The 16412-nt window shown below is 46.9% G+C and overlaps 1 protein-coding gene across 6 annotated transcripts in view; it reads right to left on the bottom strand.

Moving 5' to 3' along the window:
* MON2 (MON2 regulator of endosome-to-Golgi trafficking) overlaps positions 1 to 16412 on the bottom strand; it is a 161699-nt gene that overhangs the window by 76472 nt on the left and 68815 nt on the right. For all 6 annotated transcript variants that reach the window (XM_075930840.2, XM_075930828.2, XM_075930836.2 and 3 more), the window contains 7 exons: positions 12248 to 12360; positions 11301 to 11405; positions 10644 to 10724; positions 10488 to 10561; positions 10320 to 10410; positions 8841 to 8942; positions 4920 to 5030 (listed from right to left, as the gene is read on the bottom strand). In XM_075930840.2, coding sequence (XP_075786955.1) covers positions 4920 to 5030; positions 8841 to 8942; positions 10320 to 10410; positions 10488 to 10561; positions 10644 to 10724; positions 11301 to 11405; positions 12248 to 12360 — 677 coding nt within the window. The remainder of the gene's footprint in view (positions 1 to 4919; positions 5031 to 8840; positions 8943 to 10319; positions 10411 to 10487; positions 10562 to 10643; positions 10725 to 11300; positions 11406 to 12247; positions 12361 to 16412) is intronic.

Here is a 16412-nt window from a genome sequence, read left to right as displayed (position 1 = left end):
GAGGAGCGCCGACACCTCCTGACACAGGGTGTGTTCGTGAGGGGTGTCCCTGAGATGAGATGGGGAAAGGGGGCTGGAAGGAGGCCGGCCCAAAAAGGGGATGGTATAGCCGCCATTTACTATTTTCAAGACCTAGGTGTCCGTCGTGATTTGTGCCCAAGCATGAGCAAACTGGGATAGCCTGGCCCCAAACGGGGGGCCAGGGTGGGAGACTGGTGCGCAACTCTCCAGCAGCCCATCAAAATTGCTGCTTGGTATGATGGGAAGAGCCCTGGGACGCTCCCCGTTGGTTCTCCGCCCTAGGGCGGCGGCGGTGACCCCTAGCGCCCTGGGGAGGCGCAGCCGCTCCGGAACGTCCACCAGAGGCCCGAGAGCGGCGTCTCCAGTAATCCCCACAGGGGACCTGGGACTGCATCCTCCCCTGCTGCCTGTAGGGCAACTGGTGACACTGAGGGGCAGAGGTATGAATGTCCAACGAGCGAAGGGTGGACCTAGTGTCCTTAAGGGTATGGAGCCTGGAGTCAGTATGCTCCGAAAATAAGGGCAAGTCCAGAATGGTGTTTTGGACATCTGTCGGGATCCCGGAAACCTGCAGCCAGGCACCACTGCGCATGACGACACCCGACGCCATGGTGCGGGCTGCAGAGTCGACAGCGTCCAGGGAAGCCTGGAGGGCCGTTCGGGCAATGCTCTTCCCTTCCGCGGACAAGGCCGCGAACTCCTGGCGGTCCTCGGCAGACAGTTTGTCTTTAAATTTCTCTACCGCTCGCCACATGTTAAACACGTAGCAGCTCAACATGGCCTGATGGTTCGCGATGCGGAGTTGCACTGCCCCAGTGGCATAAACCTTGCGGCCCATTAAATCGAGGCACTTGGGCTCCCTCGCCTTCAGGGACGGGCCCGGTTGGGGAAGCCTCTCCTTTTGGGCTGCCGCCTGCACCACCAAGGACCCCGGAGTGGGCTGGGTGTAGAGGTACTCATGCCCCAGTTGGGAAACATAATACCGTCTTTCGATGCCCTTCAAAGTGAGCGTCAAGGTTGCCGGGGTCTGCCACAGGGCATTAGTAACCTTGGCCACTGTCTTGTTAACAGGAAGAACCAAATGGGCGAGAGCATCCTCGGTGATGATATCCACCATGGGGTCCGTATCTTCCACTACCGGTTCTACCGGGACACCCAAGTTGGAGGCCAGTCGCCTCAGCAGGTCCTGGTGAGTACGAGCATCCATTATGGGCAGAGCCGGCGCAGGATCCGCCAGGGCTTCGTCCGGAGACAAGGAGGATAAAGACTCCTTTAGCGGCGCCGGAGGTAGTGGTGGAGGTGGCACCAGCTGCAGAGGGGGCTCCGGTGCCAGGGGAGGCACTGATGAGGTGACCCCGGAGTCCGATAAACCCTGTGGCGAAGGAGGTGGCTGAAACACCGTGGCCGATGGTGGAGCCCAATGTTCCGACGGACCCAACACCATGGAAGAGGGCACCGGCCCTTGCCATTGGTGGTATGCCCATGGGGTCCAAAACGGCCATTGGGCCTGTGGAGGCCAAGTTTGTTGTAGCCCCAAGTGGTGCTGCCGGCCCCGGGAGCGGGACCTGCGGGTCGAGGACGCCAATCTTACCGAATGGGCATCTGAGTCAGAGGAGTACTCAGATTCTGGCCAGGGAGGGGCCAACGATCGGGAGGCGAGTGCCGCCATGGATTCCGGCTTGCCAGTGTGCCAAATTTTAGGTATTGGCACTGGAAAAACTGTCACCGGTGCCGGCCCTACGCTCGACGAATGAACCTGGTGGGGCAACGCAGTAGATGGGTCCAGTGCCTGGGATGGGGCTGGTTGCGGTCCCGGAAGCGCCTGGCCCCGTGCCGGTCCCGTTACCGAGAGTAGGGGTTGTAGCGGCACCGGGGCAGCAATCCCCTCCGACTGGGACGAAGTCTGCTGCGGTACCGATGGACCAGGTGACGACGACTGTGGCCCACGGGGTCAACACCGGTGCCGAGACATACGTCGGTGCCGACGAAGGCGGTACTGCAGGTCCTGGTGCCTGAATGGGAAACGGTGCCGCGGTCTGGTGGTAGGGTACCCGCGCAGCCAAAGTGGGACCCGGGATGGGCGCCAGAGCTGGCAGCGGACGAGTCCCCTCGGGTGCTGCAAAGGGATCGACGACCTGTGACGAGGTCGGAGCCCCGATGGACGCGCACGGTACTGGTTCCACCGAGGACGATCCCGTGGCATAGGAGGCCGGTGCCGCCCAACTGTGCCGGCACGGGGACGAGCTCTGGGCCAACAAGGCCTGCGGCGACAGCGACCTTGACCCCTCCGCCTCAGCTGACGACGGGGGGGAAGGTAGTCAACGAGATCAGGTCCTTCACCGCCTCGAACGTATCTGGCGTAGATGGGCGGTGAGAGGGCAACTGCCCAGGAGTGGTCGGGCACTTAGCCCTCTTACGCCGTACCGAGGTAGAGGAGGCTGTAGGCACCGGGGAAGTGAGTAGCACGGTGCCAGGCTAATTCAGCCTTGCGCGTTAGAGACCGCCCCCGTGCCGGCTTCGACCTCTTCGGTGCCGGGGAGTGGGACTGGTGCTGAGACCGTGATGCCGGGGCCCCCTCACGCGTCTGGGCGTCCCGTACCGATGCCGGAGCGCTATGCACCGCAGCTTGAATAGCCGGTGCCGGCTGCAGCGCTGCCTCCATAAGGAGTTTTAAGAGGGTGTCCCTCTCCCTCTTGGTACGGGGCTTGAAGGACTTGCAGATTTTGCAGGCGTCCGCGATATGGGCCTCACTCAGACACTTTAGACAACTGTCGTGGGGGTCCCCCTTAGGCATAAACTTCGTGCAGGTTGCAGAAGCCTTAAAGCCTTGCAGCCTAGGCATTCCTTACCCCCAGAGGGGGTAAGAAGAAAAGAAAAGAAAAATAGGACGAAGTACTAAGCTAACTAACTATTTACACAGAACAAGAACGGGAACCTTAGACTAACTAACTAACTGAGAGACGACACGCTCCAGTTTGACCGTCATGGGCGGTAAGAAGGAACTGAGGTGGGGCAGTGCCGGCTGGGGTACTTATGCCCCGCCATAGAGGTGCCACTCCAGGGGGCGCCCTGCTGGGGTTACAAGCACCGCTAGGGAAAACGCTCCGGAAGACGCGGTGCGCACCTACTTCGAATGGACATGAGCAACCACTCAAAGAAGAAATGTTAGATCATTAAACTGAACATATAATTTAAGATTTCCAGATTATTTCATCTTTTAAAACATCTGTCCCTATTTCTTGAGTGAACTTAAAATTTCTCCTTTTAATAGTTGCTATTGTTCTGGTGATACAATTTTCCATTTCAAACGTCAAATAACCTGAACATTGCAGGTCTCACCAGAACCATTTACAGGCAGTCCCCGGGTTACGTACAAGATAGGGACTGTAGGTTTGTTCTTAAGTTGAATCTGTATGTAAGTCGGAATTGGCGTCCAGATTCAGCCGCTGCTGAAACTGACCAGCGGCTGACTACAGGAAGCCCGAGGCAGAGTTGCTCTGCCCCGGGCTTCCTGGAATCAGCCTCTGATCAGTTTCAACAGGCTGAATCTGGACGCCAGTTCCGACTTACATACAGATTCAACTTAAGAACCCCAGGCGTCCCCAAGTCAGCTGCTGCTGAAACTGATCAGCGGCTGATTCCAGGAAGCCCGGGGCAGAGCAGCTGGGGTGCTGCCGGGTTGGTCCAGTAGCGCCCAGAGCAGCGCTACAGGACCAACTGGCAGCACCCCAGCTGCTCTACCACAGGCGTCCGGAGAAAAGCCTGGACTGCTGGAGGGGGAGGGGGGGTGTACTAGCTGCGCCTCCCCTTCCCCAGCAGACCAGGGAGACGCGGGCGGGGGACCGAGACGCACCGCGGTCCCGCCGCCCGGGTCCTCCGCGGCTTTGCTCCGCGTCTCCCTGGTCTGCTGGTGATCAGCAGACCAGGGAGACGGAGAGCAAAGCCGCGGAACACGCCGGCAGCGGGGCAGCCGCGGCGCGTCTGGGCTGTTGGCTGCCCGCCTGCTCCACGGCTTTGCTCCCCGTCTCCCTGGTCTGCTGGAGACCAGCAGACCAGGGAGACGGGGAGCAAAGCCTCTGAGGACGCCGGCAGCGGGACAGCCGCGGCGCGTCTGGGCTGTCCGCTGCCCGCGTGCTCCCTGTCTCCCTGGTCTGGGGAGACATGGAGCAAAGCCGCGGAGCACGCGGGCAGCGGACAGCCCAGACGCGCCGCGTCTCCAGCAGACCAGGGAGACGGGCAGCAAACCCCGTTCGTAACTGTGGATCCGACATAAGTCGGATCCGCGTAAGTCGGGGACTGCCTGTACATATTTTGTTAGTCTTTAAGGTGCTACACTATAGGGACAATGTAAGATATGACAAAAAAGGGCTAATTTTTTTTAATTTCTACTTTGAGAAATGAATAGGAGATGGAAAAAAATTAAAAACAGCTGAAGAGAAAAGCTAAAGTATGAATAGGAAAAATCAACTGACTGGCTCTCATATAATGGCTTTATATAGAGAGACAAGATAAAGATACCATTTTTAAATACCAAGAGAATCTAGCCTACAATCCTGTGCCTTCTGTCAAAATCTTATATATTACTCTAAATGATTTTAGAACTATTTTGTACTGATGAGGGTGGCCCACATTTCATTCTACCTCATGAGCACCGTGACTTAGCAACATCATTCTTTGTTTTCCATGTGTGAAGGGAAGCAGGTTGTAGCTGATCAAAATGCATAAAGTTGCCCTGAAAATCTAAAACAAAAAGCTGCACCTACAGTATTAATAAACTCAACAGTAAAACTGCTTTGTGAAAACTATCTGTTGAACTATGCCCTCTAAGGAAGATTCTGATTTCACGTTCATTATGAATTCCAGAAAAGGAAAGAATCATTTCACAAAACTTACTTTACCTGGTTTTGTGATAATGGAGGGTCATGGTTAAACGTCAGTCCTGCTTTAATGAGAGAGGTTAATGCTTCTGCACCCCATTCTCTCATTCTGGAGTTTGGATGCTGGCAGACCTGAAGACACAACGAAGCTTCATTTAAATCTCCATTCATTTAAACCAAGAAGATTTGTAAACAGTCACAATTCAAACTAGATATATAAAATCTATGTGATGTTTTAAAAATAAATGATAATCAAATATTAATTTACAAGAATAGAACAATACAGCCTGCTTCTTTCAATCAATTAGATGGTAAAGGGCCACAAATGTTACAACCAAGTTTAATAACGATCAAAGAAAACATCTCTCTAGGAGAAACTTACCTTCTGAATAATGAAACAATAGGAAGCAATAGGGAGAGACACAGAAGTAAACAATGTGAAATCAAGGCAGTTCAAACCAAGAAAACAGTTTCACAAATTAAATGAAAAGGCAATATATATCACTGCTAATTTAGATTCAGGTTGAACCTCCCTAAACAGGGACTCTCTCTTCTGGTAACATCCGTGGTCCAGGAGGACCCTGGATGTTACTGAACAAGAGAGCCCCAGAGCAGGAGGGCCAGCAGTTGAGAGCCCTACGAAAGGGGAGGCTGATAGTAGTGGGGCCAGGCTCCAGCAGACCATCAGTGGTAGCAAAGCTGTGGTAACAGGCATGGGCAGCGCGTGCGTGCCAGCCCAGTAGTGGGGCTGCGTTGCAGCTGTCCAAGCAGGTCTGTGTGCCAGCTTGGCAGTGGGGAGAGAGCTGTGGCAGTCTGGCTAGCAGTAATGTTGGGCTGAGGCAATCCACCAGGTGAAGCCCGTCTGGGACCACAGCAGGTCAGTAGCTCACTCGGGGCCACATGCCAGCCAGCAGTGGGATTGGTGTCGCAGCATTGGGGAAAGGGCTGCATGCTGCCATGCTGGCAGTGGGACTGGAGCAGCAGTTATGGTAGCTGGGCCAAGGCAACCATGTTGCCTGGCCAGCAGCGGAGCCAAAGGAGCTGGCAGAGAGGAGACAGGCTGAGGGGGCCGGTGGTAGGGGACCTTCCCATGTCCAGCCAATCCCTTCATTTGGGATTGCTCAGGTTCCAATAGTGCTGGACCAGTGAGGTCCAGCCTGTACTGGTAGCTTAAATGGTATGACACAAAGGACCAAATTCTGCTCTAAAGGGCATATATGTGTGCATGCGTGTATGTGTCTGGTGTGTCATAAGTAAAATATACATTAAATAACTATAATATTATTATACAGAAGTTGGGTAATGTAAAATCAAGACAACACTCCATTCTTCTTTGAAACCCTTGAAAAAAAGACAGACATAATGGCATAAATCAAAAACTGGTCTGGTAGCACTTTTTAGACTAACACAACATATAGATGGTATTATGAGTTTTCATGGGCACAGCCCACTTCTTCAGATGACAGGAGCCACGCATCTGGGCAATTCAAAGGGGCAGTTGTGGGGAGCCCAGGGGCAGCTGGGAAATGCCGCAGGGAGCCTGGGATCAGGTGGGGACTCCTGTGCATTTCAAAGAAGGCACCTACGTGCAGTCCAGAGTTAGTGGAATTTCCCGCTGGCCCCGGGCTTTACGTGGAGTTCCGCATCCCTCCTTTGAAATGTACAAGAGCCCCAGAGGAATGAGGAAGTGCCTAACGACTAGTCAAAAGACTATCTAATAAGCAAATGCTTATCGGACAGTCGACTAGTTGACTAGTCTTTAACATCCTTACACTCTAGCCAAAGTGGAGGAGAGGGGGACGGGGAGAGAAGCCTCTCCTGAAATCTACCTCCAGTTACATATATAACTTACCAGGCATACAACAAACATCTTGCTATGATTGCTTCTGCTCTCCCTGCCACATACCATTGAAGCATAGTTCAAACTATGTTTCAAAGATGCTTGGAGATGGGAGTGTCTGATCAAACTGCCAATTTTGGGGATTAGGAAGGACTTTTTCCTCTCAGTGAAAGTCTGGCAGGATGCCCATTATGTATTATCCAACTTCATCATAACATCGTGGAGGCCCGGTTTTAGGATAATAAGGATTAAGACAGCACTTTAAAAGGATGTATGTTTATACAGGCAGTCCCCGAGTTACGCGGATCCGACTTATGTCGGATCCGCAGTTACGAACGGGGCTTTTCTTGCCCCGGAGGACTGGAGCGGCGGGACGCCCAGATGCGCTGCAGTCCCGCCGCCCCCGTCCTCCGGGGCGAGAAAAGCTGCTCCACGTCTCCCTGGTCTGCTGGGGGGGGGGGAACCCCCCCCCCAGCAGACCAGGGAGACGGGGAGCAAAGCCTTGGAGCACGCCCGCAGCGGGACAGCCCAGGTGCGCCCGGGCTGTCCCGCTGCGGGCGTGCTCCGCGGCTTTGCTCCCCATCTCCCTGGTCAGCAGACCACCCGCGTCTCCCTGGTCTGCTGGGGGGGGGGATGGGGGGTGCAGCTAGTGCCCTCCCTTCCGCCCCCCCCCCCAGCAGACCAGGCTTTTCTTGCCTACGCCTGGGGTAGAGCAGCTGGGGCGCTGCCGGGTTGGTCCCGCAGCGCCGCTCCTCGGCGCTACTGTACCAACCCAGCAGCACCCCAGCTGCTCTGCCCCAGGCATTCTGATTCAGCTGCTGCTGGTCAGTTTCAGCAGCGGCTGAATCAGGACGCCTGGGGCAGAGCAGCTGGGGTGCTGCTGGGTTGGTACAGTAGCGCCGAGGAGCGGTGCTACTGGAGCAACCCAGCAGCACCCCAGCTGCTCTACCCCAGGCGTCCCCAAGTCAGCCGCTGCTGAAACTGACCAGGGGCTGACTACAGGAAGCCCAAGGCAGAGTTGTTCTGCCCCGGGCTTCCTAGAATCAGCCGCTGATCAGTTTCAGCATCAACTGACTTGGGGACGCCTGGGTTTCTTAAGTTGAATCGTATGTAAGTCAGAACTGGCGTCCAGATTCAGCCGCTGTTGAAACTGATCAGTTTCAGCAGCGGCTGACGCCAGTTCCGACTTACATACAGATTCAACTTAAGAACAAACCTATAGTCCCTATCTTGTACGTAACCCGGGGACTGCCTGTAAGCAGAATTTATAATTTCATTGCAAGTCATGACTTGTGTTCCATATGGGCTTTTAGGACAGGGTGGAGAAGGGCCACACACTGATGTTAAGAAGAAAAACATTCACTGGCCTGGCTTGGGGTTGCCAGTGCTTGGGCAGCAGCCACTGCAAGACTTGCTGTGGGCTGGATCCAAGTAAGCTTGGGGCCAGATCCAGTCCATGGGCCACAGGTTCCCCACCCCTACTGTGAGGGATCAGTTGCCAGAGGAAAACTTAAGAGACAAAGGAGATGGCTGATATATTGTGCTGACCTGTAGAGAAAAAAAGTATTTTCTCTTAAGTCTTTGCAGGATAAGGTACTCATATTCTTCCTCACAGAAGAAGATAAGAGGCTTTGGAAATGAGCTGAATCCCAGAGATTATGCTGAAGAGAGCCAACCCATATTAGTGGATATTTCAAAATTGTAATTTTTGTGGTAAATCTAATAGCTTTAACATGTCATGAAAATGTGCTCAACTTAATTTGAGAACATTAACTACCCAACAGACTATATGAATCCAGATTAAACTTCTTTGAGCTACACTGAAACACAAATAATATATATGTTACGATAAAGCAAAATGATAATCAGTTTAACATGTATAAAGACAGATGAATTAATTCAGTAGAGAAAAAAAACAATAGCTTTAAATGTAAAGGGGATATTCTATAATCAAAGTCAGACAAGCTAAAACTAAGAAGACTGATCAAAAGTTACAGTTAGGTCATACATGCTTCTTTTTATGTTTTTAGCAAAGTCGAAAAGAAGCTATTAGAAAGATTTTACTAAAAATTAGATAATAGCATTAATGATAAGTTAGTTACCTCTAGGAGATGACCTGTCAGAGGTCTCCATAGAATCTCAATCCTGTGCATGTTAACTAGTCCTGTTTCCAACAGTTTAGCAACAGCAAAAAGAGATGGTTCCTAAGTAAAATGGAAATTAAATTAGAGGTACGGAGTGTAATTTTAAAAATCTTCCCCTTCTTTTGATGTACCTGTAAGCTTTCTCCACTCATTACACTAACTGTATTTGGCAACTTTTGGATGTCACAGGCCTCACAGTGCAGCTAAGCAGGACTGGGGTGGTTTCCACAAATATATCAACACTATGCTGTTACCAGCCACAAGGGGTAGGAAAAGAGAAATACTCCTTTTTTATAACTGTTTTTCCCCCCTTTTTTGATACATCGAGTTTGCTTGAGTAGCACAACTATTAAAATCCATCCCAAATTTTTCTCTTTCATAGTAATGTATTTTAATTATATCCTTCCCAACAGAAAATCTGAACTCACTTTATTAACAAAAGAATCTGATTTCTATTCAATCATAACAGACTTAAATTAGAAATAAACATAAGTCAACAACAGAGATTATTTTATCTAAATATTTAGCAAAGCTCGTTATTGTTATCCAAAATTTAGGATCATAATTGTAAGGTTCTGAAGAGCGATTTGACCTCTTTTGATATGTATAAAATTAGTAGCATTTTTTTTATAAAAAAAGTTAACTGCCACCATACAGTAAAATGGATACCACATTATATTTATGCTGCAGAGTATACTTTACTATTTCTCCTTAATGCAGGGTTCCTTGTTCTCATTTTTAGTTATTACATTCAAACTTTTGTAACTCAATTTCCTTTCTTTGCATTTTGAAATTCCTCCTCCCTGTTTTATAATATTAGTACATAATAAACCAAATAATCATTTTTCTATTTATTTCTCTTGTGACAATATTACCACCAGATTAATAGACCTAGCAACACACCACCCACTACCATGCTGCTCAAGCTCCTCAAATCATCTCTGGAGGGTAGGGGGTCTCAGAAGGTTGTTCTTTGAGAGCATCAGTGCTCCAACTTCTGTCCCCAGTTTTCCCAGATAATGACTTTTTTTTCTTAAACATAAACTGTCATTCTTGTCTTGGGATGTTTTAAAAAAAATATTGGTTGAAGATTATAATACATTCCATGGGCATATTACAGCCCAGCTTTCTGAAATCTACAAAGCCTTTAAAATTCATCCATCTACAACCCTATTTATTAATGGAAATGTATGATGTTGTGTTACAAAACATGATCAAAATACCACATAACTGTTTAGAGAGGATCTAGTGGCACTGCCAGTCATTAAGAACCAGAAAATTTCTGGTCTTCATTTGTTAATTTTATGCTCATACCGTATATTGCATTATCTTATTTTGATATTAAAATACAGTACCCTAACTTAAGAAGAACTATGAGTCTGCTCTTATCTTACAAATATATATATATATGAAAAATAATAGCAAAGTGTTCTATACCTTGTTATTTCCATATGCCATTTCCATTGCTTCCAGAGACAAGGAACAAAGGGCATTTATTAAATGATGTAAAGACACGTCATCAAGGTACCTGAAAAATACCAGCTATCAAAATACTGTCACCACTGATACAAACAAATATTTAGATCATAAAAATATGTGTCTTACTGTGAGCTTTCAAATAATCTTGAAAGTATGTTGGATATAACTGGCAAATCAGTCATAACTGCTGTAGTTAGAACCTAAAGGACCGAGAAATATATTTTGTAGGTTGCAAGAGAAAATATACAATCGTTACATTACAGAATGAAAGATTATGCTTACTGTGCTGGGTCCTTCTACAGCTCTCCCAGGTTTTAAGGCACCCCCAACGCCAGGTTTTAAGCCCAGAATCCATACAAGATGCTGAAACACAAAGGATGAATTTCTAACTGAAGAATACAGATCTGTGCATATAAATACTGTATTTGTATTCTTGGAGAAATGTGATCACTAAATATTTATCTGAGTTCCATGATAAAAGCCTTATTCGTTAGTGAGAAGAAGTTAACACTTTCGTTCTTTTAGAGAGCAATCAGCCTGCACCTGCTTTCTCAGACAGATGTAACAAACTGAGTTCATAGGACAGTGTAAGAGCACTTTTGTGACAGATCATATAATGAGGAAAGAATAATTTAAGTGTAACCACCACCAGGTGGATTTGAACCTGGGACCTCTGGAGCTGAGTATAGGAGCCTCTACCCTCTGAGCTAAAAGTCAGCTGGCTCCCAGCCCATGATGTAGAGGTGTCTTGATCTTAACTGTTGCTGTGGTCTAAGTGCCACTGCATGGAACAGTGAACCACACTAGGTGTGTGGGATACATAAGCATCTTATGTTGCTGCAGTCATATCAATAACACCCAACTGTTAGAAATCATAATTCCCCTGAATTATAATAAAAAGCAAATAAAAAACCAATACATGCATTACCTACACCATACCTGCAGAGTAGCCAAGACAAGCTGCCATGATGTACCAAGAACAGCTCCATGGCAGTGAGCCAAGTTAAGCAATGTCCTCATACACTGGATATTTTTTGAAGTCAACTAGATAGAAAATGTTAGATTATTATATTTATGTCATTCCTAGCAAAATTACTAATCTTAAAATAATATTAAATGATAAATTAACATTTGCATTTATGTGTGGCACCTATACTAAAGAAGTAACTCAACAGCTTACATCATCTGGTCCCTCCCATTCTCAATTGAAAGAGGATTGGAAATTATTTACAATTTTCTTTCCTTAAATTATTTTAGATGCCTTGTTTTTCTAAGTGCCTAACTTTAAAAAAAATGGTGTTCAATAGTATAACCATGTCTACATTGACTGTTTTCGAACCAGATGAAACGGACAAAGTGCACCTATTATTGAAATTCATTGTTTTAATGAATTATTCAAGTGTACAAAGAGCCACAGTGGACATCTTTCACTGTAAAAGATCTTCTGTGTTCACAGGATAGGTCCTCTCATCTATGAAAAAACTAGGTGGCTATTTTAAGTAAATGGTCTTATTACAATAAAAGATAATCCATTATCTCTGCTATGAGAAAATATACAAGAGATTTCCAACTAGTCAAGGTGAGTAGATTCCATTCACTGTAGTAGAATGGGAATATCAGCAGAAGAAAGTAGGGATGTTAAAATGTGTTCAGTTAAGTAATCGTGTAACTGCAGGTGGTATATCAGAAGCGGCAGCGGGGGAAGGGAGGGAGTGTGCGGCTCCCTGGGAGCCGGTACGCATGAGAAACACGCATATCGGGAGCCAGGCTCATCAGTTAACTGCGTACACAGTTACACTTTCACATCCTTAGAAGAAAGTTACAGAGTATCAGATACAGAAATAAGTAAATAAACAGAAAAAAGTTACTTAGAAATTGTACTTTACCATTACTGTTCCCTGTGGTTGGAGAGCTAGTGGTTGCCCTACTGCTACAACTTGCTGATGAGACTCACTTGATGGACTGATCATCTGAACATTCTGCCCTTGAATAGAATAAGCTAGAGCACAAAAAAAAAAATTCCTATGTAAAATAAATATTTTGCAGTACATATTCTATTCACTTGGCTGCAATCACATAGGTAGTAACTTTACTCACACGAGTTGTCGCACTGTGAAATTTGCAGGATTGAGGTTATAGGTTTGATATATTTATATTTATCAATATATCTATATCTATCAGTGCCATTATGTCCCTTAATTTTATAGGTAAATAACAGTCTCATATTTATTACTGTATAGGACTTGCAGGATAACAGACGTTCATTTTTAAATGGAAACCAGTTTTAAACCCCAAAACAATCTCACATCTCTGTAAAAAGTAATAAGAGTGCTGTGAGATGGACTCTGCACACTCCTTCTGTCCTTCGGCACAGCTGTCTATACATCACAAGAGTGGAAATGTACAAAAGCCATTTGAAGAACACTACCCAAGATGATTATTAGAATAGAAGAAATTAGTGAAAGGGATTGCGCTTCATTTTTCCCCCACTTTGTTTACTTTGTGTATACTCGGTTGCTCTATTTCTTCTGATAGTTTTCAGTGACTCACCTTCCCTTGTATGCATGATTTTTACACACAAAATGAGAAACATTTTAAAAATAAGAAAGGATTATAAAACCACTGAAGTCAGAAAAAGACTTTGGAGATTTGCACCAGAAATTATTTTAAACTTTTTTTTTTAAATGACTGGGACTTTAGATTCCTTTTAAATACCAATTCACTTGCGTATTATTGTCTTTTATAGAATGACTAACAAACTATATGTGCTTCTTCAGTTTTATCTCAATTGGAGGATTTTGGCCATTTGTCAAGCCTGCAGTATACCATAAACCTACACTCAAAAATTCTATCTAATGGTACACAAGCATTGCTAAAGCAGTCAAAACTGCATTTTCTCTATGTAAGGGTTCACAGTGGTTACCATCACTAAGTCACTGTATAATTTGTGCATCCAAAGTGAAAGTGTTGCAGCTGTACAAGGCTATCCCAGTACAGTGCTAGCATCACAGGATGACTGACACATTTAAGAGAACGCAGGGCTAGTGCACCCATGATTAGTTGCCTCCCAATTGGGGTTTAAAGGTGGCCTATGGGCCATATATGGGAAAAAGGGCAGGTGAAAGCTACCTGAAAGAGGAAGAACAGGGACAGGTGAGCACTGCCTGGGACAGACAGGAACTGCAGAGATCAGAAAATTCTGCAGGCTCTCCATTGGATTAGGGAGGGATTGAAACTAGCAGAGAGGCTAGTCTTCTGACCCAAACTGCCAGTACCAGGAGGCTGGAAAGGGTTGAGTCACTGGATTATTTGGGAGCAGAAGAATCATAAGACTGATCACTTTTAGGATAGTCACAAGAGTGGGGTCTTGGAGCAAAGGCAGAAACGAACTGGAAACTAAGTGCCAGTGGACTCATGAGTATATAGTCCTGGAAGTGATGTTCCTGGAGAAGGAAATGGAAAATGACTGTACCTTGGTATGTTTTACTGTGGAAACTTGAAGACTACTGGTTTTTCTATGAAGATTCTGTGGACTATTGTGCATGTATTTGAGTAAATTATGCCCAACCTGAGACTCTGGAGTGGACACTGAACTACTTTACATTTGGACTAGGAAAACAGACAAGTATAGATGTTGTGCTGCAGCCTGCCACATGAGGGCACCCCAAACCTCTCTCCTATTACAGCTATACAGATAATCTAGTCCCTTTCTACAACCAACCTGTCCAAAGACTACTGTACGCCTCACCACTTCAGTTTGAACTTCTGCAGCTTCCTAACTTTATTAATGCAATCTATAAAATGAAACAATCTTCTTTAAATAATATTTAATACTGTTTAATTAATGAATATTTTAATTCAACAATTTCATTTCATTTTACAAATAAATTTTCACACACTGAAAAATTCTAATGTATTTGTTCATGTTCTTATAAAAATTGGTATGGTGCCTTCTAACCATAGAGTGCTCCCCCCGCCTAGCTTTTTCTTTGAGACCTGTGCAAATACTGTGGGATAGCTACCACAATTCTGCATCTGCAAACTGTGCAGTGATGGAGGAAATGCGCCATTACAAATTAGAATAAATCAAATCATTACAAGTTGCAAGGGTGCAAATCTCCAGGTTAGATGAGCTTCTTTCCTTATCCTACCATATATGATAGTCATAATATGACAAGACAACTAATAGTCCCAACTGCCGCATAGGCCAGATCATCCTCTCCTATGGAAAAACTCACAAAGGAAATGGAAGAGGAAAACTCAGTTTCCTCCAAGCCAAGTTTTCCTCAGATAACTCCAGGTGTTTGTGTATTGCTGCATGTGCCCTCTCCCCCTCGCAAAAAAAATGGGTGGCTTTTCTCATAAAAGCCTTACATCTCACAGGATCTACAACAGCCACAGTGCCATCAGTTCAAATATCCTGTCCTTCCACATTGGCTCTGAAGATTTCTACCTGCATGTGTTTTTCAACAGGTGTGAGCTATATTCAAGACATGCTGTTGGAATGCATAGTCTGTAAACACATCTAGAAACTAAGGGTGTTAAGAAGCGGGTAACTGACTAATCGTGTACTCAATACAAATTGTTAGTTGATAAGCTGCAGTTCTGCAGTTTAAATGTAGTAGGAGTGGGTCATGCAGGCAGCCTGGCTCCTACTACATCTCAGCTGCAAAGCCACAGCAAGGGTAGGTCCCAAGATCCAATGTGAGCTGGGACTCAGTAGTCCCGGCTTCCACCAGGTCCCGGACTGTTGCAGTTCTGCTTTTTAAATGTAGTAAGAACCACTCGGTTCTTAGTACATTTTAAAAGGCAGATCTGCAGTGGTTCAGGACCCGGCGTGAGCTGGGACTGCTGAGTCCCAACTCCAGCTGGGTCCCTCACTGTGGTTCTGTCTCCCCTTTGCCCCCCTCATGCATAATGGAGACAGTGCTGGGGGGGAATCCGGCTTTTAGGCCAGCTCCTACCAGCATCAGCTACTTCTCACCTCCCTTCCCCCCAAAGCTGGCCTCTTGAGGCTACCTCTAGACTGCAGGTTTCTTTCGGAAGAAGCTTTTCCAAAAGAGATCTTCTGAAAGAGGGCGTCCACACTGCCAAAGCGCATCGAAAAACTGATCTGCTTTTTTGAAAGATAGCACCCACACTGAATGGACGCTATCTCGCATTTTAGCTGTGATTACTATGGATGGAATGGCCACCAGGGCACCTGTGTTTTTTCCTCTTTCCTCTTCTTTCAAAAGAACTCCCTCATCTCCATCCACACACGCCTTTTTCCAAAAGAGCTCTTTTGGAAAAAGGCTTCTTCTTCGTAGAAAGAGGTTTACCAATGTTGGAAAAACCCCTCTGTTCTTTCAATTTTTTTCGAAAGAACGCGATTGCAGTGTGGACGTAAGTAAAGTTTTCTCGGAAAAACGGCTGTTTTTCTGAAAAAACTCTCCAGTATAGACATAGCCTGATACAGTAATAACTCGACTACCCAATAAGCCACCCCCTCACCACCCTCTGCCCCCGTTCCCCTCATGCCCCTATGGCCTCACACATGACTTGCTCCATCCCTGCCTTCCTCATGCCCACCCCTTCTTTCTAGCCTTCTCCCAACACCTCCCCCACCCCCCAGTGCCCTTACTCTCTCCTCTCCCAGCATCACCCTGTCTCCCCTCTCCCACACCTCCCCTCCTGCCCTTTACCTCATTGTCTGCACTTGGCCCCATGGCATTTGTCTCTCCTGCACCCCTGTCCCTTGGTGCCTTCCCCTTTCTTCTTCTTCTCCTCCTGACCTCCTCCCCCCCCAGCACAAGCCCCTTCCCCATATTTTTCCCCTCCCCTCCCGTCCCCTCCAGCCCAGCCCCTTCCCCTCCCCCAGGGCCGGCTCTTGGTTTTTTACTGCCCCAAGCAAAACATTTCCCCCCCCCCCCCCCCCCCCCCCCCCCCCTTTTTTGTTGTCTTTTACACGTTTGCATTTTGCAATGGGTTTTTTTTTAATTTTCATTTTTGTCCCAGCATTTTATCCCTATAAATAGCAAATAGCATTTTCATTTGTTTTTTTTTCCCATA

The sequence above is a fragment of the Pelodiscus sinensis genome, chromosome 1 (genome assembly GCF_052426305.1).
Source record: "Pelodiscus sinensis isolate ZL-2025 chromosome 1, ASM5242630v1, whole genome shotgun sequence".
In the NCBI taxonomy this organism is placed as follows: Eukaryota; Metazoa; Chordata; order Testudines; family Trionychidae; genus Pelodiscus; species Pelodiscus sinensis.
Note: the sequence above shows the minus strand (reverse complement) of the source record. Positions and strands in the feature narration are given on the sequence as shown.